Source organism: Dasypus novemcinctus, chromosome 26 (assembly GCF_030445035.2).
Source record: "Dasypus novemcinctus isolate mDasNov1 chromosome 26, mDasNov1.1.hap2, whole genome shotgun sequence".
Classification (NCBI taxonomy): Eukaryota; Metazoa; Chordata; class Mammalia; order Cingulata; family Dasypodidae; genus Dasypus; species Dasypus novemcinctus.
Window position 1 is genome coordinate 17,151,224 of NC_080698.1, and position 25,395 is coordinate 17,176,618.

General features: G+C 39.7%; 1 protein-coding gene across 20 annotated transcripts in view; it reads right to left on the reverse strand.

The window, feature by feature from the left end:
- The window catches only part of ERC2 (ELKS/RAB6-interacting/CAST family member 2), a 999,838-nt gene that overhangs the window by 952,703 nt on the left and 21,740 nt on the right, over nucleotides 1-25,395 (reverse strand). For all 20 annotated transcript variants that reach the window (XR_011647540.1, XR_011647537.1, XR_011647539.1 and 17 more), the window contains one exon: nucleotides 13,010-13,794. Coding sequence is in view for 10 of the 20 variants with exons in the window: in XM_071212097.1 (XP_071068198.1) it covers nucleotides 13,010-13,666 (657 nt within the window). In the remaining 10 variants the exon portion in view is untranslated. The remainder of the gene's footprint in view (nucleotides 1-13,009; nucleotides 13,795-25,395) is intronic.

Sequence of the window (25,395 nt, forward strand, 5' to 3'; positions counted from 1 at the left end):
CTCTAAAATAAAGTGAGCCAGAGAAAAAAATGGAAGATGGAAGTCATTTAGATCTCCTAAGGCACAACATACAAGAATGTTTACTTTCCTTCCTTCAGTCAAGTCTTTTAGAAGAAAATCTGGGAATAAAAATCTATAAGGCTACTAATGTGGTACACATGACTGATCTTAGGGTTGACTGCAAGAGATTATAGAAGCAAAAACCAGCTGACATCTGTGACAAAGATGTATAGCTCACTTCAAATCAATCTCCTACATAATAGCAAACAAAGAAACCAACTGTTGGCACTGTGCCATCCAATCTGTCTTCAGAACCAAAGGAAGTTTTCACCTATCCATGAAAGGCATTTAAAATCATAGTTTCAGTCTAAGTAGGTCATCGCCTAAGAATGGACCAAAGTTTTTCCAGCTTTCTGGAAAGGTAGACAAAAGGTACAGTTCTCTGAAGAATGAAAAAAAAGACTGTTTCAAGATGAATAAAAGGGACATTTTTCATCCTTTTAAGATTCAGCATTCCAAGTTACGTCGTAGTGCTAAACAAGTTTATACTATCCAGTTCTGAAGCCATGTGGCTACATAACTTCGGGGAAATACACCCACACCCACACTCACACTCCATCTTGGAGCTAAAATGAAAAAAAAAAAAAAACCTTACACAGGAATGTGACATATGATTGACATTCCTAGTTACCCAGTTCTTTTAATATGACTTGTGTCCTTAAAATATATGGACAAAGAAAGTGACTAAAGGACAGCTTGATTCAGTGCAATGGACAACTGTCTTTGTCCTACAGAATCACTTTTCCCTTCACCCCAGTTCATTTAGAGATCTATTCCTCTCCCAACCCACACAATTTTAAAAGAGTTGCCAGTCACACTAACCCCTTCTCCTCATATCCCCACAGCTGCCTCCCTGGCTCCCCCCCCGCCCAAACAGTTACCAAGTCCTGAGAATATGACCAAGGCAGAACAAGATCCCTCCATGAATGGAAGAGGTCTCTTGCCCTTTCAGCTGTGACCCTGGGGCCCTGCAGCCAAGATGGTAACCCACATGAGAGAGAATATGAGACTCATGTAGAGACAAGAAGCAGGCACTAAAAACAAGAAATTGAGCAATGGGGAAAGGCAAAGTTCTGCTATAGTTTGAGGCCCTGGAACCAGTCAATCCCAAACTCCACATTGAAGGTTTTGGGGTTTTATTTTTAAGATTTATTTTATTTATTTCTCTCCCCTTCTACCCAATTGTCTGCGCTCTCTGCATCCATTCGCTGTGTGTTCTTCTGCATCCACTTGCATTATTCGGTGGCACTGAGAAACTGCATCTCTTTTTGTTGCATCATCTTGCTGCGTCAGCTCTCCATGTGTGCAGCTCCACTCCTAGGCGGTCTGCGCTTTTTTCGCGGATGCACTCCTTGCACGTGGGGCATCCCTACGCGGGGACGCCCCTTCATCGCACAGCACTCCTTGAGCGCAGCAACATTGGGCATGGGCCAGCTCATCACACAGGTCAGGAGGCCCTGGGGATCGAACCCTGGACCCTCCATATGGTAAACGGACACTCTATCAGTTGAGCCATATCTGCTTCACTACATTGGAGCCTTTTTGTAATCTCTTACAGGAACCAATAAATTCTCCTTTCTAAGTTTAAGGGGTTTGAATAGTTTGAATAATGTTTCTGTCATCACTTTGGAGTTTGGTCCAATACAACTGGTAAGTGAGTTTTTCATTCTAATATATAAGGTCCTTCAGAGATCTCAATTTACTTTACTGAAATGCACCTATTTTTTATTAGCCTGACTAGTGATTATTATGGATGATAATTTTCAATTAATGATTGCCTATAATGTTTTATCAGGACAATATTGAGCTGCAAGTAATAGAATGCCCAACCAACAGTGAGTGACTCAAACAACTAAGGGTTTATTTTCTCAAATGACAAGCAGTCTGTAGACAGGCCATTGCTGGTGTTGGTGCAACTGCTCACAAATGCCTCTGTGTCTGTCTTGAACTTTCCCTTATGGTTACAATAGGGTTGACACAGCTCCAGACCTCACATCAGTACTCAGGCAAGAAAAAGGGAGGAGGAGCATTGCTGGGGATATTTATTCCTTTTATCCAAAAAACAAAATCTTTCCCAGAATCCCCATATTTCCACTTGGGTTTTACTGGCCAGATGCCTGAAGGTGAGCCATTAATCAGGCATCATTAGAACATCTCAGGAACCCAGCCACTGAAGGAACGTTTTACCACACTGAAAGTGCTCATCCACCTTCACAGGGCTCCTTTAATTTTTTGCTTCCAGAGATGCTCTGGAAGAAACCTTTTCCAACCATACCCTTTATACCTTTAGTTCAAGGAGTATTTATATTTTGCGGTAGATGAGACTGTCTTTCAGAAAGTATCACTCTCCTCCCTCTCAGCCTTAAGAGAGAATAGTATACTTCGCCACCTCGCTGACTTAGGGGGCTTGACAATATGCCTTGCTGTAGCCAACAAAATGTTAGTGGACATGACACACCAGAGGTTTTAATGTGTTTCTGGGGTTGGGTTTGACATTTAGCATCTGTGGCCCACCATGAGAAGACAAAGCCCTGGAAGGCCACCGTCCCAGGAGATACATGGAACATACCTAAACCCAACTTTCTTCCTGGAGCCCAGAGCCCAAAGTCCAGACCAGCAAACTTGAAGCCAACCTGCAGATATGTGAGGGAGAAATAAATTATTATTATTTTAAGTCACAAAGTTTTGGGGGTGGTTTGTTACACAGCCATTATTGCAGCAGTAGCTGCATAATACATAGGTGGTCAGTTAAAAGCAGTTTCATGGTCCCATAAGTTTAGAAGATTGCTTAATTAAGTAAATTTAATAAACCGTTTTTAACAGCAAGACTTAGCCATTTCACATGCAGATATGCATTATGCATTTCCAAAATAGGAGTATCTGGTATGACATGTGTCATGCTTACTTGACCAGAAGACACCCTTTGAAAACCATTATATCCCTGAATATACTCTGAAAATACTAGCTATGAGGGATCCATTGTTCCTCAGGCTTAGAGTAATACAAAGAGAGGAGCCTGGAAGAAGGTACAGGGATAAGGCAGATCTATCTGAGTAGTAAATAAATTTAAATCCCACCCACAAACCTAATGGGACCTTAGTCTCCAGGGCTCAGCCCTTGATTCCACAAAACTCAACACTCAAGGTGACTACAGCGCATTTAATGGCAGACACCCCATCACAACGCAGCTGCCTTACCACCTTCTTAACAGAAGATAAAATAAATCCTATTACCCACTTCCAATTGGAACAACTCATCATGTCTGGACTCTCACAATGAGTATTTCATAACAGAGTTGAAGGACTCCATCAAAGTTACACAAATAAAATAATAATAAAGGGAACCTGGAAATGTGACCCCTTTTGATTTTTCAAGTTATAGGCTAAAAATGAGAATCAATACATATGTTGAAATTGGCTCAAAAACTCTTCAAAAACCCATATTAATACTGATTTAGAATGAATTATTTCCTATTGTGTTAAGCCAGAAATAGAAATCATCACATAACCATTGCTTAAAAGGCTTAACAGTCCCCAGACAGGTTTACTTACACTTCTTAGGTTACATTTTTGAATGACCTTGTCCCATTTTTGCACAACAAAATGGGAAATAGTATATCCAGTATAATCTCCTAGTGCATGATGCTATTTATAAGCATGCAGATCCTTGGTTAGCTATGCACAATTCAAGAAAATATCTAAAAACTGCTTTATGTAGTTAATAACTGCATAAAATATCCAGCAATATGAAAAGCTAACTTATATTCACCAACCAATATAAGTCCTTATGACCTTTCTGAAATTTTATTTTCTCTAATGTTTCCTTCTTTTTTATCTCCATCATTCAGATAACTAGATTGGGGTTGTAAAGAAAATAAAAGCTCACACATCTTTTAGAGAAAACTGGGTCATTATATTTCCCTGTAGTTGCAGTCACCTCCACTACAACAACAGAGGCCATTAAAAATAATGAGTCTACCTCAAGGGCAGCAGAACATCCATTCTCAATCTTTTTTCCTCATCTCTTCACATACCACCAACGATTGATGTCCATATCCCTAAAACAAACCCCAGCGAGTCTACAGGTGTGACATCCAGGGCTTCGGTTATAGGCTTGTATCATTCCAAATAATAAGCTGCCATAATACTCTCCCTACTCAAGAAAGCACATCATGAAGCAAAAAACACAAGTGATAGCAAAGGGGTAGCTCTGTATCTGTCCACTCTAATTTACACAAGTAAGCCAATATTTCCATATTACAATACTGGAATTGTTAGCAACAAAATTAATTATATTCATACAGATCTACAGGCCTAAAGAGTGGAAAATCCATCCAGGAACCTGAGTGTCAATTCTGTGAACATAAGAAATTTGGTCAGGGCCACCTACCCATTAGCTCCGAAGTTCCAGACAATTTGGTGCTTCCTGTAACACAGGGAGGGTGTTCAACATTCTCCCTTAAATATGCAGTTGGATTCAACACTGTCTGATGGAACCATAAAGACTCCAAAATCTTCTGCAAAGGGATTAAGGGAGCAGGAAGCTCCAGGAATCAGTTCCTCTACCAGAACAACTATTAAACAGGCAGAAACTGTCTGAATCAACTATTTTGAAAATCTGGAGTTGAAGAGAAACTACAGAGAATCCAGGAAAGATCAGGAGGAAGAGGCTGGTAAATGACAGTAAATACCAGAAAACTCTGTTCTCCAAGAGACAATTAGTCTGGGCCAACCCTTCTCAAGCTAGGCAGGCAGCAGCAAGATCCAGCTCTTGGCATAGCTTGCTGGTACCAGAAAGGGATATAAAACAGAAGGATATATATTCTTCTCAAGTGCTCATGGGTCCTTCTCCAGGATAGAGCATATGTTGGGTCACAAGACAGGTCTCAATACATTTAAAAAGATTGAAATTATACAAAGTATTTTCTCTGATCATAATGGAATGAGGCTGGAAATCAGTAACAGGCAGAAAAAGAAAATTCACAAATATATGGAGATTAAACAACACACTCTTAAATAATCAGTGCGTCAAAGAAGAAATTGCAAGAAAAATCAGTAAATACCTTGAGACAAATGAAAAAGAGAACACAACATATCAAACTATGGGATACAGAGAAGGCAGGGCTGAGAGGGAAATTTATAGCCCTCAATGCTTACAGTAAAAAAAGAAGAGTTAACTGCATACTTGGAGGAACTAGAAAAGGAACAGCAAACTAATCCCAAACCAAGCCGAAGGAAAGAAATAACAAAGATTAGAGTGGAAACAAATGAAATTGAGAGCTAAAAAAAAAGAGAGATAAACAAAACCAAAGGCTGGTTCTTTGAGAATATTAACAAAACTGACAGACCCTTAGCCAGAATGACAAAGTAAAAAAGAGAGAAGCTAAAAATAAAATCAAAGGTAAGAGGGGGACCATTAACACTGACCCCACAGAAATAAGAGTGATCATGAGCCAAAGATACTATTAAAATGAAAACGACATACCAATACCTCTAATGAATACAGATGCACAAATCCTCAATGAAATACTAATTGAATCAAAAGGCAGATTAAAAAATTATACACTATGATCAAATGTGTTTTATCCCAGATGTGCAAGGGTGGTTCAACACAAGAAAATCAATTAGTGTAATATACCTCATTAATAAATTGAAGAAGGAAAAATCACATGATCCTCTAAATTGATGCTTAAAAGGCATGTGACAAAATACAGCATATTTTGATAAAAATACTCCAAAAGCTAGGAATAGAAGGAAACTTTCTCAACATAGTAGAGTGCATATATTAAAAACCCTCAACTAACACTGTACTCAATGGAAAAAGACTGAAAGTTTTCCCTCTAAGATCAGGAACAAGACAAGGATACCCATTATTACCACTGTTATTCAATATTGTGCTAGAAGATGTAGCTAGAGCAATTAGGCAAGAAAAAGAAATAAAAGGCACTCCAAATAGTAAAGGAAGAAGTAACAATTTAGCTATTTGCTAATGATATTATCTCATACCTAGAAAATCTCGAAAAATCCAAAACAAAGCTAATAGAACTAATAGATGACTAATGGGAAGTGGATGTGGCTCAAGTGGTTGGGCTCCCATCTGCCATATGGGAAGTCTGGGGTTCAGTACCAGCACCTCCTGGTAAAGACAAGCTGGCCCGTGTGGCAAGCTGACCCACACAGAGTGCTGGCCTGCGCAGAGTACTGGCCTGCGCAGGAGTACTGCCCCACACATGAGTACTGCTCTGCATAGAAGTGCTGGCCCATGCGGAAAGCTGGTGCAGCAGGATGATGCAACAAAAAGAGACACAGAGGAGAGAGAATGGGAGACGCAACAAATCAAGGGGCTGAGGTGGCACAAGAGAATGATCACCTCTCTCCCAGAGTCCCAGGATTGGTTCCCGGAGCCACCTGATGAAAATACAAGCAGACACAGAAGAGTGCACAGTGAATGGACACAGAGAGCAGACAATGGGGTGGAGAGGAATAAATAAATAAATAAATAAATCTTTTAAAAAAATAAATGACTTAAGCAAAGTGGCAGGATATAAGATTAATATGCAAAAATCAGTAGCTTTCCTATACTAATGAGAAATCTGAGGAAGTCAGAAAAAAATTCCCTTTACAATGCTACCAAAAGAATCAAATATTTAGGATATAAAGGACCTGTATTCAGAAAACTACAAAACATTGCTAAAAGAAACCAAAGAAGACCTAAATAAATGGAAGGACATTCCATGTTCATGGATTAGAAGACTTAATATTGTTAATATGACAATTGTACCTAAACCGATTTATAGATTCAACACAATCCCCATAAAAATCCCAACAGCCTTTTTTGCAGAAACGGAAAAGTCAATGATTAATTTTATTTGGAAGGTTAAAGGGCCCAAAATAGCCAAAAATGTCTTTGAAAAGAAAAACAAAGTTAGAGGACTCTCACTTCCTGACTTTAAAGCATATTACTTAGGAACAGAAGTTAAAAAAAAAAATTAAAAAAAAAAAACCCAGCATGGTACTGGCATGAAGATAGACTGACCAATGGAACTGAATTGAGACTGCAGAAATAGACTCCCACATCTATGGCCAAATGATTTTTCACAAGGCTATCGAACACACCCACCTGTGTCAGAACAGTTTATTAAACAAATGGTGCTGGAAGAACTGGATATCCATAGGTAAAAGAAAATAAGAGGATGACCCCTGTCTCACATCTTATACAAAAATTAACTCAAAATGGATAAAGGGCCTAAACATAAAAGCTAGAACCATAGAACTCCTAAAAAAAAATGTAGGGAAACATCCTCAAGATCTTATGGTAAGGGAAGCGGATTTGGTTCAACAGCTAGAGTGTCCGCCTATCACACAGGAGGTCGAGGGTTCAAACCCAGGGCCTCCTGACCCGTGTGGAGCTGGCCCACACGCAGTACTGATGCATGCAAGGAGTGCCCTGCCACGCACGTAGGGGAGCCCCACATGCAAGGAGTGTGCCCCGTAAGGAGAGCCGCCCAGCGTGAAAAATGTGTGGTCTGCCCAGGAGTGGCACCACACACACAGAGAGCTGACGCAGCAAGATGACGCAACAAAAAGAGACACAGATTCCCGGTGCTGCTAACAAGAATATAAGCAGATACAGAAGAACACACAGCAAATGGACACAGAGAGCAGACAACTGGCGGGGGGAGGGCAGGGATGGGGAGAGAAATAAGTAAAAAATAAATCTCTAAAAAAATTTTAAAAAAAGATCTTATGGTAAGTGGTGGTTTCTTAAACCTTACACCCAAAGCACAAGCAATGAAAGAAAAAAATAGATAAATGCAACCTCCTCCAAATTAAACATTTTTGCATTTCAAATGACTATTAAGAAGATGAAAAGGCAACTTGCTTATTGGGAGAAAATTTCCAGAAACCACATATCCAATAAGGGTTTAATCTTCATGTTATATAACGAGATCATATAACTCAATGATAAAAAGACAAGCAACACAATTTAAAAATGGGCAAAAGACTTGAAGAGACATTTTTCCAAATAAGAAATACAAATGGCAAAAAAGCACATGAAAAGATGCTCAACATCACTAGCTATTAGGGGAATACAATTATATGAGATATTATTGTATACAATGTATTGAATACAAAACTACAATGAGATATTATTTCACACCTTACAGAAATGCCACTATTAAAAATGTAAAAAACTACAAATGCTGGAGAGGATATGAAGAAATGTGAATGCTCCGTCACTGTTGGTGGTAATGTAAAATGGTGCAAACTCTGTGGGGGACAGTTTGGCGATTCCTCAGGAGGCTAAATATAGAACTGCCATATAATCAGGCCATCCTGCTACTAGGAATATATTCAGAAGAACTGAAAGCAAGGATGTGAACAGACATTTCCACACCAACATTCATAGCAGCATAATTCATAATTGCTAAAAGATGGAAACAACTCAAGTGTCCATCAACCGATGAATGGATAATCAAAATATGGTATGTACATTCAATGGAATACTATTCAGCTATAAGAAGAAATGAACTTGGGATGAATATGACAACATGGATGAACCTTGAGGACATTAGGTTGAGTGAAATATGCCAGACACAAAAGGACAAACAATGAATGGTCTCACTAATATCAACTAAATATAATGAGTAAACTCTCAGAGTTCAACTATAGCATATAAATTACTAAGAGATAGAATGAGGGTTAAGAAAGGGAAGCTGATGCTGAATGTATGTAAAATGTTTAATAAGAGGGGCTTTAAATATGGGGAAATCATTAGGATTGATAGTAACACATTATAGTGAATATAATCAATGCTGCTTATTTAGAAATGTGATTAAAGCCAAAAGGAGTAGTCTAGGGAGGGTAAGGGCATTTGAAAGAAAGCTAGAGGATAATCTAGGGACTGTATAACAGTGATTTTGGTGATGATGACTGTGCTTAATAGTACAAATACAAGAATGTTCCTCTATTACAAGGTGTTAAGAATATGAAGATACATAGGAAAAATACAACTAATGTAATATATAGACTATAATTAAGAGTAATAGTGTAATATTTTATAGTAATGACAAAGAAGGCACTATAATACTAAAGGTAGTACAAGCAGGTATAAGGGAATATAAGATTTTTCCTTTTGGAGTAATAAAAATGTTCTGAAATGGACTGAGTGATGACAGCACAACTCTGTGATGAATCTAAGTGCCACTGAGTGTATACTTTGGATGGACTGTATAAGTCAGGGGACAATATAACACAATGAACCCCATGGAGAATGATGGACTATGGTTAACAGTACAAATATGAGAACATTCTCTCATGAACAATAACAAATATATAATACTAATACATAGTGTTAACAACAGGATTGTTTGTGGGAAAAAACATACCAAATATAAGCTATGGACTATAGATATCAGTAATATTATGACAGTGTTCTTTCATTATTTGTAACAAATGTATCACACCAATGTAAGGTGGTGGTGGCGGTGGCAGTGGGGTGATGTATAGGAATCCTGTAAGCAATGCATGGTTGTTTTGTTAACTCACAACCTCTCAAATAAAAAAATTTTTTAAAAAGAAAAGCAATAAATTAAATACAAGAAAATCCCAATTAGATTACATGCCAATTTCTCAGCTTGAGCAAGCTGCTTATCCTCTATTTTCATTTGTAAAATAAGGAAAATTCAAGCACCTACCTAATCAAAGCAATTAGTAAATAAGATAATCGATACAAAGCTGAAAGCACAATGCCTAGCACCTTAAACAAGCCCTCCAATTTTATTTCACCTAGGTCTAACTTTTGACAACACAAAAACCTCACTAGTAGAAATTTCTAGTATTCCTCCATACCTGTCTCTCATCTCTTTCCTGGAGAGAGGAGAAGACTAACCCTCCCACCCCCTTGCAACTGTGTCACTTTCAATCCGAAGAACTGAGGAGCCAATGTACCATCTCCATGTAATCTGTTCCCACACAGTAGCAAACCCTGAAACCATGTGTCAAGATACAAGAAGCCTGGATCCCTGAGTCACTGCATGGAGAAGGGCTACTCTGGAGAATCACTTGGCCTGCTTCAGACTTAAGGTGAATAAGAAATAAATCTCTCACATGTTAAGCCACAGATATGAGGTTTGTCACTGTAGCAGAATCTACCCTATTCTGACCAAAAGACACAAATTTACTTTCTATAGGGTATCCTGACATACCTCATATGGGGATGTAGTAGTTTGTAGCTGTATGTACCCCAGAAAAACATATCCTTAAAGTAATCCATTCCTGTGGGTGTAGACCCATTGCAAGTAGGACCTTTTGACAAGGCTATTTCAGTTAAGGTGTGACTCACCTCAGTCAGAATGGGTCTTACTGGAGGGGGAAGGAAGGAGGGGGGAGAGAGGGAGAGAGAGGAAGAGGGAGAAAGAGAGAGAGAGAGAGAGAGAGAGAGAGAGAGAGAACCAAAAAGCTGAAATCAATGGAACCTAGAAGAGAAGAGAAGGAGGACACCAGCAGATGCCACCATGTGCCTTGCCATTTGGCATAGGTGCAAAGGATCACCAGCAGCTGGTCTTTGGGAAGAAAGCATCACCTTGATGCTTTCTTGATGATACCTTGATTTGGACATTCTCACAGGCTCAAACAGTAAACTAATAAACTCCCATTGTTTAAAGCCAACCCATTTCATGGTATCTGCTTTGAGCAGTGCAGGAAAGTAAAACGGGGGGGCAGGTAGAAGAGGTGTTTCCATTTTTAAAAAATAACTTGCTTTTTGTCAAACTTTACTTTCTCTAATACATACTATGGCATTATAGTGCAAGTAAATTGACTTTTCAAACTGTTCAAGTTTCTTCCCCTTTATATTTGTTTTAACTGAAAAAAAAAATTTATTTCACTTGCATTTAATATACAGATCAATACTGGAGCATTCACTAGGTTAGATGTCACTCAGTCACAAGTCACCCATAGTACCCTAGGCATCCTGTGATCACAGAGGTTTCAGAGCAAGGAAGTGGTAATGGAAACACCCTCAAGCATTTACTTGTTTCTGACTTCTGGAAACATGGCACAAGTAAGTGAAACTACTGATGTTACCTAGTTTAAATTGAACTGACCATCACAAAATGAACAACTTAAAATGTTTTTAGGAAGAACAAAAAGGTTTTTCAGGTCATGAAAATTATCTCAATATATTACTTACTTTACTTTATTTCTTCCATATTTGTTACATCTTTAAGAATGTCATATAAGACATATACGATTTGGCACAGTAGCACAGCATGTAATTTAAATAAATATGTATATATATATAATTGGAAGTCCATGCTCAAAAAATTTTTTTATCTAAAGGAGCATAAGATAAAAATAATTTGGAGCTGACAGTTTAGAGAATAGCTTTCAAACCTTTGGTTCCACTTGCATCATTCCTAAGCTGCTTGAACCATTTTCCAAAACAACTCAAAACAAGGGGCAAAAATGGCACAGAACTGAGGAAAAGCACATTGCAGAAACAGGGTTTCACAAGGTCTTTACAAACCAACAAAGTCGGAAAAAGCAGAAATGATGATGCAGAGAACTAATTTGATTTTAGAGAGAACAAAGCTTTCTGTTCCAACCCAAAATCACATTTCCACATCTGAACACCAGCAATGGCTCTAACAGATAATCAAAGGGATAAGGCGATTGCTTTCTACAGATAGCAGGAAAGCGAAAAGCAGACTCTCAATAAAGATCACAAATGCCTCCACCACTGCTTGGACTCCAACGGAGTGGTAGTCAGGGAAACAGACAGGAGAGTCAGCAGATGACCTGAAGAAGGGCATAGCACTTCATTAGGCCAATATCAAGACCAATTATTGGAGATTCACTATTTCAGTCCACATTAGAATTATCACAGGTTTCTATAGGAAGTTAAATGAATTTTTCAGCCAAATGGAAGTTCTCAGAGCAGTCTGTACCAGGAAATGATTCCTCCTCTCTCAGCACTTATCTCACTAACAACAAGAGGTAAATTTGGGACTTAAACTCAGATTTATGTCTCCAAAGCACTTATGAAAATAGCAGAATATAAAATGGGCCTCACAGAATAGGTAGGATTTGGAAATGAAAACTGGCTTAAACTGAAGGGAAACTGGGGGTTGAGGAGGGGGAAATGCTGAGAAGACAGAGGGAGGTATTATGAGATAAGACCGGAAAGGCTGGCTCAGGTACTTCCACTGGATGATGCTGTAGGCTCAGCCAAGTAGATTCTTTAGTCTGGAGGTAATGAGGAATCACTGAAGGCCTTTAAGGAACAGAATGGCATAACTTCAGGCAGACACTGTGAAAACTTAACCTTGCTATAACTTGGAAGATAAATCAAAAAAGAATAAGATTTATTCCACATAGTATGTGCTCAATTAATACAGAATGAAAGCAGGAAAATAAGGTTACATTTTGTTGTATTTCTCTAACATGATATCAAATATATTCAGACTAGTTACATTTAATATTATTCAGTTTGCTACTTGGAGAATAAACTCCACTCATTCTAGGATGAAATAATGCTGCTGGTGCTTCAAGAAAAACCAATTCACCAGTCAAATGTGACCCCCTAAGTGTTTACTCCTGCAAAAATTAACATTCCTTCTTCTATTCAGAGGGAAGTACATCTGAACTGCTGCTGTGATTGCTGAAAAAGAAAACAAAATTAACCAAGTATAAAAGTTAGGCAATGAGGAATGATCCCCCCTCCTTTGCAAGATTTTTGGAAAAGTTATTGGAAAATAAGGAAATCATAAGCCATGACCTCATTTTTCCTATGACCTCTTGTAGCAGCCAAGTGAGATACATTCTAGGCCATAACCTTCTTGATAATGTCAAACTTTCTCCTGCACAGGTTGTGGAACCATCTGCAGAGAATCAACTACTCAGCAAGAAGCCAAGGCTAAAGAACATTGAGATGAGTCATAACCTACCTGATTTTCTTCATGGGAAACCCTCATCTGCTCCTTGAGGACAGACATCCGGGCTGCCTCTTCTTTCCTCAAGACTCTCTCCTTCTTGAGCTCAGGACTCCAGAATGTCTTGATACTGTTCATGGAAGATCCCAACTTGCTGTCCTTGATGTCTAGCTCTTTCCGGAGAAGGTCATTCTCTCTCTGAAGTTCCTTGAGTTGGGCTTGAAGATCCAGCATTGTGCTATCCCTTACCTGCCGCAACATGGAGGGGACCTGATGGTGGTGGTGATGGGATGAGGTGGTCAGACCACCATGTTGATCCGTGTATGAGAGGACATCTGTGTGGGAAAGTCCTGCAGAAGCAATATTGGGACTGCTCCCCATGGCTGTGACTCGGCCCCCATATACAGCTCGATTAGTGGCCCTTCCCAAAGTCATGGTGCCCTTTGGATAAGTTGTTGAAGCCACCCCCTCATGGTCACTCAGATACATGGGTCCAGACGTAGCGTATGCTGCATTAAGGGACTGGATATTCTCCATAGACAGAGTCTTCCCTGTTCCTCCACCTCCCCCACTACTTGTTCTTCGGTGGCCCAGTCGAGGAGACCGTGGCAAACGAGGAGATCTAGAAGGACTCCCTTCCAGGTTAGTGATTGTTCTCGCACTTCCATACATTTTTCCTCTACTATGAGGTGCTACTGAAGAGAAGAAATTCTATACTAAGTTGGCGATTAAGCTGTTGGCCAGAATTTTCACTGCATTCTTTTCACAATCTGTACCAGGAAATGACTCCAATCAGAGATCTGAAAAATGCAAAAAAGAATAATTAAGAACTCCTTTAGAAAATTGATTATAACTGCTATTACGTTTTGTTAGGTTTTTTTAAGGATTTATTTTATTTATTTCTCTCCCCTTCCCCCCCACCATTGTCTCATCTCTGTGTCCATTCGCTGTGTGTTCTTCTGTGTCCGCTTGCATTCTTGTCATGCAGCACCGGGAAACTGTGTCACTTTTTTTGTTGCATCATCTTGCTGCATCAGCTCTCCATGTGTGTGGCACCACTCCTGGGTGTGCTGCGCTTTTTTCACATGTGGCACCTCTCCTTTCAGGGTGCACTCCTTGCATGTGGGACACCCCTCTGCATGGCACGGCACTCCTTGTGCATGGCTGCACTGCATGTGGGCCAGTTCACCACACAGGTCAGGAGGCACTGGGTATCGAACCCTGGACCCTCCATATGGTAGGTGGATGCTCTACCTATACTTCCTTGCTATTACGTTTTAAGATGCATAGATAGATAGATAGATCAAGGCACAGCCTTGTAAAGGAAGTACATTTACAAGGAAAATTAATTGGGGAGCAGATGTGGCTCAAGCAGTTGAGCGCCTGCTTCCCACATGGGAGGTCCCAGATTCAGTTCCTAACCCCTCCTTAAAAAAAAAAAAAAACAACAACAAGCAAAACAAATGAAAAAAGCAACTCAGGAGAGCCAATGTGGCTCAGAGGTTGAGCACCGGCTTCTCACATACAAGGTCCTAGGTTTGATCCCCAGCTCCCAGTATCTCAAAAAAAGAAAAAAAAAGAAAAATGACTCAAGAAATGTTACTTACTGCACATAGAAGTTTTATAAATCATTCCCATCCCACCCCCAAGCAAGGTGAAAACTTTTCAGAGCAAAAATAAAATAAAATAAAATAATAAGCACATTTTTCTGTAGGAAAATGAAACTCTGCATTTTGGCTTGCACTAAATGAGAGTTCGGACTTCCAGAAAATCCACCATGCAGTTCCCCACCATGAAGAATTTAGCTTTAAAAGTAATCCATCCTTAGGGACATGACCACCTACATAAGTAACTAGACAGTGACCTGAGAAACTACTGCTCTCTAGGATGAGAAATACTCAGCAAGCATGCTGCATCCCTGGCAGGCATCACCAATCTATCACAGTCCTCTTTCCTACTAGGTTCAGAACTCTTCTCAACACAGCACTCTAAATGGTTTACAACCAATCAGTTGACATTGACATGTGGGTTGGAACCTACTGGCCATCTTGGAGCTAGTAGAAAAAGAGGTGGCTCTACCACCATGACTCCCATACACATAGCCAGACCCTAAATGCTACCACAAGGCAAAGGGATAATCCCACCCCACATGCATCTTCAGTCTGGCCTTTTGGGACTTCTTTTCCATTTTGGTTGATCTTAGTGTTCATATGAACCACTCGCACCTGTATGAAAATGGCACAGGGGAAGAGTACCATGTTAGTGTTCCTGGTCCCATAACTGTAACCCCTAAGGAAGTGGCAGAAGCTCCCCCTCATGGTTAATATGATGCAGATTTTATGTAGCTAGGGCTACAGGGTTGTGAACATTCCTTTAGTGTAAGGATCCAAATGCCCTTAATAGGGTGCATTGTGGCCACCTACTCTTCTGCTTGGGGTGTATTTAGGGTACTTTCTTTTTCTTCTACTTTAAGGCATGGCTAAGAAAACAGACTCTGGAGAGAGGCAAGCCAAGGTGAAATTTCCATTCTAACAGACTAGCTGAGTGACTCTGGGAAAATTACTTAACTGCTATACGCTGCCTTTCTTCAGTCTCTAAAATGCATTGTGAGATGATATTTATAAAACACCTACTTTGGTGATTTGTACAGAAAAGATAATAGATTTTGTTCATTGTGTTTTAATGAGATAAGTACATTAACAGCAATATACAGGGGAACCTTCCTTTTTTATCTACTATCCATTCTTCACGCTCCCCCTGCCCAATCTGGTAATATCTCTATTTTCCATAAGGAAATTATTCCCAAACTTCTACTACAATTCCATATGATTTGGGGAAAGCTGACTCCCTCTACTCCATCTGGGGTGAAACCAGGGGTGGGAAAATGGCCCAAGCTGGATAATCACATTCCATTCCCCAGACATAGAAACTGATTTAGGGATGGGAATGTGACCCATATTGGTCCAAAAAGACTCCATACCATCATTTTAGTTGGAGCAATTGGGAAACAAGTGGGAACAGGTTGGGATTATTTGCTTTCAATACGGAGCTTTTTTAGTACCATGAGAAAAGAGTCTCTCTGAGAGTGAAGCTAATATAAAAGAAAGTAGAGCCAAACTACAAAGTGTGTAAGACCAAGCCTGGGGACATATTTCATATTCTGGATCCAGCAATGACAGGTCATTTTAATTTCAAATGTAGGGGTAGACTGACTGCATTACTGGCCCAATTCTTTACCCTTTCCTGTACCTACATCCTGGAGTGCCTTTCCAGTCTAGCTCTGGGTTCAGCCACATGCCTTGCTTTGGCCAATTGACAGCAAATGTGAAGTGAGCAGAGTTTTTATATAATACATGTGTGTTTCTTCTTTTGCTCACTTTCTTCTGCTATAGCAATTAGAACATAAATCTAGCTTGCTGGAAGATGAAAAGCATACAACAGAGCCAAGATGCCCCAGCCAACAACCAGGCAACCCCAAGATGCATGAACAAGCCCAGTCAAGATCAGCAGAACTGCCTAACCAACCAGCAGCTGGCCAAAGATGCACGAGCAAGCCCAGATGAGTCCACGCTAACACTATTTAGCTAACAGACTAAATAGTAAGTCCTGTAGTAAGTCACTGATGTTTTGTGGTTGGTTGTTTTGCAGCATTACTGGGGCAATGGATAACTGATACATTTGCCAGTAAGTTCCCCTTTTGCTTCATTTGATTTGAGTCAGGATTTCTATCACTTATACTCTAAAGAGTCCCCACATATGAAGAAATATTTTCCAAAAAGGCCTCCCCTTTCCTGAAAGTGTTTATTTTAAAATGTTCCAATGTTTACGATGCTCAGAGCTTAATTTTGTTGTATTTGTAAATACACTAAAGTCATTTGGTTTCCAAAATACTTGCAAGAATAATCTGCTCTATCAAAAAGGGGGGGAATCTACATTTCCAACAATAAGAGATAAGTTACAAAAACAATGAGACAGACGTATAGAAGAATAGTGTGCCAGTTATATGAATATTTAATGATATGGAAAGAGGTTCATGAAATACTGGTAGTGAAAAAAAGCAAACTACCAAATATTTTTATGGCTTACTCACACTTTTATAAAGCACATACATACAAACGCATATACGAACTCACCCAAGAAGGCTGGAACAACATATATCAAAATGCTAACAGTGGTAGATTCCAAGTGGTTTTCATTTTCTTTTATTTGTATGATCTAAATTTTCTGTAATAAACCTACATAGTTTTAATAAGAAAATGAATTTGATTTGAGGGGGCATGTTTTCTTATATAATTCCAACATCTAATTGCGTTTATCTTTGCTATGCCTAGAATCTAGGTATCTAGGTAATAGTTGACACCATTTGGCTACCACTCATAGAGTTGTCTTCCTAGAAGAAGTGATTTAATCAAACCTATTCTACTCTTCCCTTAGGTCTAGAAGCAGACATTTCTGAGGTCTCCAGCTAGGTTTGATATCCTCAAACCAAATACAGTAAAATTAACACCCACAAATATTTCATCTTCAGTGATTTTACTAGCTCAGGTGGCAAAGACTTTGAAGAATTAAAACACCAAGAAATAAAAAGTGGATTTGAATTTTTTGGAAACACACACATACAATACATACATGTCACAGAATATACATAATATTTTTAAAATAATGTTTTCTTGTTTTAAAAGTAATACAATGAAACACTGGCCTACAGTTTCTTTGGCCTCTCCTTATATAGGTGTAAAACCAGGTTTACAAACTGCCATCATAGAATGGATTGAGAAGCTTTCCATTTTTCATATGCTCTGCAACAGTTAGCATAGCATGAGACTTCTCAATTCCTGAAATGTGTGGTAGAATTCACTCATTAAATGGAATGGAATGGGCTTGATTATTGACTACCTTTTCATTTTTTGCTATGTTTATTGATCTATCCAGATTTGCTATTTTGTGTCAACAATTACCACTAAAATGTTTCTTCAGAAATAGTCTGCTCCATTCAGATATTTTTTTTATCTTATTGGTACTGCTTTATGTAGCTCTTCCTTAAAATGTTTTTTTTTTTTTAATTTATTTCTCTTCCCCCACCCTCCCGCAGTTGTCTGCTTTCTATGTCCATTCACTGTATGTTCTTCTGTGTCTGCTTGTATTCTTGTCAGCAGCACAGGGAATCTATGTCTCTTTTTGTTGCATCATCTTGCTGTGTCAGCTCTCCATGTATGCGGTGCCCCTCCTGGGCAGGCTGCGCTTTTTTTGCTTTGGGCAGCTCTCTTTATGGGGCGCACTCCTTGCATGTGGGGCTCCTCTACACGGACGACACCCCTGCGCGGCACAGCACTCCTTGGACACATCAGCACTGCTTGTGGGCCAGCTCACCACAGGTCAGGAGGCCCTGGGTTTGAACCCTGGATCTCCCCCGTGGTAGGCAGACACTCTATACATTGAGCCAAATCCGCTTCCCTTCCTTAAAACGTTTTAAATCGCCTCAAGCTATGTCCCCTTTCTCATTTCTAATAGTACTTGTATTTTCCTATTTCTCTTGGTGACAACATGAAAAATGTTTATTTCCTTAGTGTTTATAGATGCAGCTTTTATATTTATTGATATATTTTACTATTTTGTTTCCTTTTCACATTATGCTTAATAATTATTTCTACTTCGAGTTTAGTTATTTTTGCCTTTTTACACTGAATGCTCATTTATATTCAATCACATTTTCTGATGAATGCATGTAAGATTATATACTTAGACTGTATACTACAGGATTATATGTGTTGAACTCTCATTGTCACTTGTAAATAGCTTGTTATTTTTCTTTTGAAAATTTTTTCTATCCCAGGAATTATTAGAAGGATATATTTTAAATTTCAACATGAATAGAAGTTTTTGGCTACAACTGTATAGTTCTTAATTTTACAGCACTGGGATCACACAATGTAACACATATGTTTTCTAATCTTTGTAATTTATCAAGACTAACTGGCCTAATAAATGATCAGTTTTCTTAATTGTTAAAAAAAATTAATAGAGGTTTATTATAGAAAATTTAGAAATTACAGATATATACAAAGAAGAAAATAGAACTAATCATATCACTCATAGATAACCTCTGTTAATAAATTGATACTGTTGCTTCCAATCTTTTATGTGTGTGTGTATAAATAACATTGCACTCTCCTTTTTCCTCAATGTTTTATTCTTCACATCATCTCCTTTCCAACTTAACATATGTGCCATAAAATACTTTTATAAAACATGATTTTTAATGGCCACTGTAAGTCTACAAAGATGGTCACTAAAATTTATCTTCTTCCTGTATGTACTTATCTCCCCTCCCACCAAAAAATGGAGTCAACTTCCCTTCTCTGGCAGTCTAGGCTGACCTTGGTACCTGCTTTGACCAACAGATACAGCAGAAGTGACACTGTTCCAGCTCCAGACCTAGTCCTAAACAGACCTAACAGCTTCCATTTTTGCTTTCTTAAAACCCAGCCACCATAACATAAGAAAGCCTGTGGTAGTTTAGTCTTTTGTGGACCCCAGAAAACAATATTTTAAATTGGTCCATTCCTGCAGGTGTGAACCTAGTGTGAACCTTTGATTAGATTTGATTTGGTTATGGCCATCTGATTAGATTACTCCTGTAAGGCATAGCCCAGGATAGATCTTAATCATCTCATTGGAGTCCTTTGTAAACTGGAATCTGCAGAGCCATAGGCATGATGGGAAAACCCTAGGAGCTGAGAAAGAAGGCCCCAGGAGCCAGAAGCTGAAATCAATGGAACACAGTAGCTGAGAGAACCCACTGAAGCCAGAAGCTGAAAGCAACAAGGCCTAGAGGAAAGGGAAGAAACAAGTGGATGTTGTCATGTGCCTTGCCATCTGCCTTCCCATTTGAGAGAAGAATCCAGGACCACCAGCAGCCAGTCCTCGGGGAGAAAAGCACTGCCTAAAGAAGCCCTGATTTGGACATTTTCACAGTCTCAAAACTGTAACTTTATAAGTTAATAAATCCCCATTGTAAAAACCAACCCATTTCTGGTATATAGCCTCGGCAGCCTTTAGCAAACTAAAACAAGTCCAAGTTATTCTGCTGGAAAAAGAGGACATAGAGAAAGGCCCTGGAAGATTAAACACCACATGAAAAGAGAGCCCACATAAAGGGAAACTGAGGTACCCCAACCAATAGTCAGCACCAAGATCCCAGACTAGTGAGACAAGCCAATTTGGACTTTCCAGCCTAGCCCAGCCACCATCTGAAAACAGCTACATAAATGACAGCCAACATCCTGTGTCACAGAAAGAACACCTAATCAACCCATAGAGTGATAAGAAATAAATACTTTAAAGCCACCTGAGTTTTGGGGTCATTTGCTACACAGCAAGAGGTCAGAATTAGCTGTTAATGTTGAATCATTCTCTAATCATAAACTTCATCACCTCAAGTGGGACATTTAGGCTGTTTAATTTTTTAAATGGACATATAATAACTACTATTCTGATTGATAAAACATTGTAAACCCCTTATTATTCCCTAGAAGAAAGCTCTAAAAGCAGAATTCATGAGATCAAAAGATATGAACACTTTTAAGACTCTTGACACCCATTATCAAAACTCCCCCCAAAAATATTGAAACCTTTTATACACTCATCTTCACCCTTGTTTATTTTCCCCCTCTACTCTCTACTCCCAGCCTATCCTGGAAGTCACCATCTCCTCCTGAGGATTCTAAAATCCCTGAATATCCCAACTTAGAATCTCAGTTCTGCATAATAAGCAAATACACTTTAAGAAGTATTTATTAAATATCAATATTGTGCTACACAGCTCTGCTTCAGACTAGTATTTCCTGAACACTTTGGGAAAAGCTCAGATAAGGCTAACGGGGTTTTAACTTAATACCAAGATGTCTCAGATACTTTAAAACTATCCAGAAACAAATACAAATAAAACAAATACAGAATATAGTATTTTCCAATATATTTGACAAGAGAACCATTTTCCCTTCGAAATACCTGCAAACATTTCATTGAACATTAGCATTTACTCATGGAATAAATAATTTTTAATCATCAGCTCTGGGTTGAATGCTGGGAATAAAGCAATGATTGAGACAGACACTGCTTCTGTGTGGAGTCTGTCCTCTGGAATGGGCTTTCTCAGAATGCTCTTCATCTCAGATAACAGGGTTTGAGGGAAAGAACTAGCACCACCTTAAGGGCAGGGACATGACACTGACCCTAAAGAATCGGAATTGACTTCTGTGGGGGGAAATACTGAAGATTAAAACAATGGCTGGTTGGAGTTTGGGCTCTAGTAAACCAGGAAATAAATACAATTCTGTATTTATTTTTCCAATATTTAATAAAGCAGCGAGAAATTTAAAAAGACACAATTCAGCTATCACCAGTCCCCATGTCAAAGAAGCTGAGGAAACAAGCTTATGTATACTCCACCAAGATCATACTAGCCAAGAGGGTTTATGTAGAATTCCACAGAAGTTATCAAATCAAATGAGAACTTCAGAGAACATAAAAATTATCATGGAATAATTTCTTCACCACTATACATCTGCTGCTTAACAGTAAATTTTAATTACAACCTAGGCCGAACACCGTATTTTGAAATTGGTCCCTTCCATCAAATTCAAAAAGGGCAGGAATGGTGTCTGAGATAATTTTACCCAGAAGGCGTAGCACAGAGTGATGTCGACTGCACAGAGGACAAGGTAAGCAGAGGTGTTCCCACGGCTTCCATGTCCTTCTTAAGCCGCGTGATTCCCACTTGTTCTACTGAGTCACTCACATCCCCCTCCCCCCACCCCCAGCTGTGTTTAAATTCCCTGATATATTTTTAGGTACTTGTTTTGACACTCTGGCTTTTTTTGGTTGTCGTCTCCTAATTTCTCCTCTACCCTGATTTTTCTTTTTAATCCTATAGAGTGAATCCCAGAGAAAGAGCAAAAGGATCAACTTTATTCAGCAATCAATAAAGCAACAATGTCTTCTCTTTCTCATTACTAACCTCAAGAAAAACATTTCTAAGTGTTTCCACCCAAATATAAAGGCAATTTATAAATGTAAATAGGAAATAAGACAGCAGTTAACATCTTCTTGTTTTAAATACCATTAAGAAACCAAGATAGGTTCACCCATTGGACATTCTTGTAACTCTATTAACACCTGCTGTTCTTACGTATATGTGATATGCAACCCTAATTACATATTAATCAGGTCAAATTATGGGCAGAAAGAGATAAATGTTGGTGAATACGACACCAAAGAAATTAACTGCACACCTTTCACTTTAAAAGAACCTCATGTATTAAATTCAAAGTCCAAGGTTAAGTTCTGTTGAAGGCTCAAACACAAAATAATAAAAGATGCTTTCATGAACCTTTGAGAATGCTTTCTCTAATTGCATATGGATTCATAAATAAAATATACACTCTAATCTTAAAAGATTTTAAGACTCTTGAATCAAAAGCTCAGAAGGAAAAAGTCTGAAGAGAGCCTTGATTCCTGTCTACCTCAAGTATCTCAGACTATCATGGTCTGGAAAGGTTTATTTTAAGACAACAGCAGTTCCTGCTATCTGCTCTAAATTAGGTTAAGTTTATTTCCACAGATCTCAGCCTCAGCCCATCACCTGAGCCCTGCTGACAGACCGTGTGAGATGAAATCACCAGTATCTCCCAAGATTTAGTCAACCTCAAATACTTTTTTTTTCTGATCAGCATCCCTAACTATTTAAAAATTCGATGTCACAGACTAAATTTAAATCTCAAAACTTTCTAGAGGAAGACATGATGTAGGACAGATCTCAAGCCAGAGACAGATGCCTGTGAGCCAGATCCTGCCTGCAGATGTGTTTCATGTGGCTAGCAAGGTGTTCTTTAGAACTCTGATTTAGTTGCTAACATAAAAAGAGACATTTCACATTAAAATCAAGACTCCGGCTTCTTCTGAAAATCTTAAAACTCTGACAAGGTCAGACCCACATTCCATGGGAACAACTGGCTGGAGTCAACCCAAGGGTGTACCTTCAAGAAAGGGCATGCTCCCTGAATTTTACCCCTGTCACCTCCACTACCTATTACCTTCCATTCAACCTTATTTCCTCATGACATGTGTGGCCATATAGGGATAGACATAAAAACTTTTTACTATTTCTCCCCATATAAAAGAAGAACTTAAATAAGAATGTATTTTCCTTCACCACCTAATTCATGTCCATTACCAAATCCTAACACCCAACACTCCTACCTCCAAAATCTCTCTTGAATATGTTGTCTTGTTTCCATTTCTACTCCCACCACCCTATTGCACCAATGTGGCTGCTAATTAAGCCAGCCCATACTTTCCCTCCACTATATTTTCCAAACATCGGCCAATGCTAATCACAAGCCATCCCTTGGTCCCGATGTAAAACCCTTCAAAGCTTCCCAAGGTTCTTTGGACGAAGACCAAAACCCTTGCTGTGGCCTGAGGCTGCTGCCAACTCCTCCAGACTCCTCTCTTTCTGCTCGCCCCTCCACTGACTCTGCCCAGGTCTTTTTCTGGGCAAATGCATCGAGTCGCTTCCTGTCTCTAGCCTCACACATGCTGTCCTCTTTGCTGGGTTAAGATCCCACTACTGGATGGCATACCCTCCACAAAGCCTTTCCCCACCCAGCTCAGGTATCTTCATTATAGTCTCTCAAAGCATAATGCATTTCTTTCTATGGTGTAGACGTGGTATCTCTTTCAATAAGTGAAGGGAATCTTATCTGCCCTGACAAGGGATGTCTGAGTGGCCCCCTTGTTTAGGCTAAGGTAGAGTGACTAGGTAGCCTCGGCCCCCGGTGAGGGTGTAAAAAAAATCTTTTGTAACCCAATCAAGGCTGCCCCTCCTCAGAGTCCTGTCTGCAAAATGGAAAACCATGGAGGAGAGGAATCAACATGTCTAAGGATCCTGGCAGCTTTGGAGAGGGAAAGTCCCTGTTGCCTGGATTCTGAGTAAATGAAATCTGGGGGAGGGAATGAATGTGGTTGAAATCAAGGCCAGAAATAAAATAATTATTTCAAGGAAAGAAGGAGTCTAGACTAGTGACCAGGACTGAAGACAAGTTACCCAGGTGCTGAGGGGAAACTGGATGGACGTTCCATGTGGCTGAGGCTGGGAATGCCTCCAGAACCTGCCCTGCTGCATAGAGCCCCTGTGGTGCTGTGCACACAACAGTACCCATGAGAAAGCCCCTAGGTCCTAGGCAGAGCTCCCTGCAAGCAGACCCTGAGACAAGGCTTTGCACACAGCTCGTTTAGAAGGTGATCTCAGGAAGCACTGCAAGGGAGTTTGACACTAAGGCAAGGAAGGGAAGGAACTCAGTACGGGGCACATTTTCAAGAAGGTTTCTGCTATCGGCAAATGGGCTCCAATCTGCCGAAGGATCTCTGAGGAACAACACAGAACAAGCCTTGTAGCAATACCTCCACAAGGGCAAGCCCATTAGCCAAGGGCTGCTCCCAAGGCACTGTGGCCCATGCTACACAGAGACAAGAGAAAGCCCCTGTGTTCCTATTCAAGCCACAGGTACTCAGTTTTGACACCTATGGCAGGGCACCAACAATATCTGCTATACCACACACGGTACACGGGTACACAGAGGCTGAAGTTGGCCACCGGGGGAGTGGGGTGGCCTCCCCTATGCAGGGGCATACCGTGGGGCCCATAGAGGGTGGCTGCAGCATCTTTCAGCCTGAGGAGGACCAATTTCAACAATACCTTGTGGCAGCAAGATGCAACCATGCTAGTTGGGCAGTACCCAGGCTTGAGTGCAGGTTTTGTATCCAGGTCCCTCCCACTTTAGGGCAGTGCAAACACAGAAGTCTGGAGGTAGGGTTGGAACCACATGAAGAGACCAGAACTTCCAGATGAGCCGACAGGTGGATTCTGGCACTTTTAGTTTAGTTTACTTTGGACAAATGAAACTTGTATGGCCCAAAATCACTCCCACACTTTACAATTCTATATTAATTTGTCAGAGTACTTGTAGGGCATCTCTCTTCCATCCTACTGCACCCAGGTTTCACATTAGTTCTAATATTTGTGGCACCTGAGGCAAGAGTACAAATGGAGGCCCTGGTACCTCATGTCTATACATTTTAAAGTTATAAATCAAGCTTACAAATTGTTAAATAAAATACATTCTATCCTCCTACCCTGACAAATTGGAAGGCAAGGTTTGAATTTTGAACTTAGAATTCTACCACAGTCAATACCCTTTTCTCCCCACCCCTGGCTTGACCAAACCCCAGGGGTCTCATGAACATGAACTCTGCAGCCTGCACACTAGGACAGCCCCACCTATACCAGGGATCAGCATACTTTTCCCTTACTGGGCCAAATAGTAAATATTTTGGGCTTT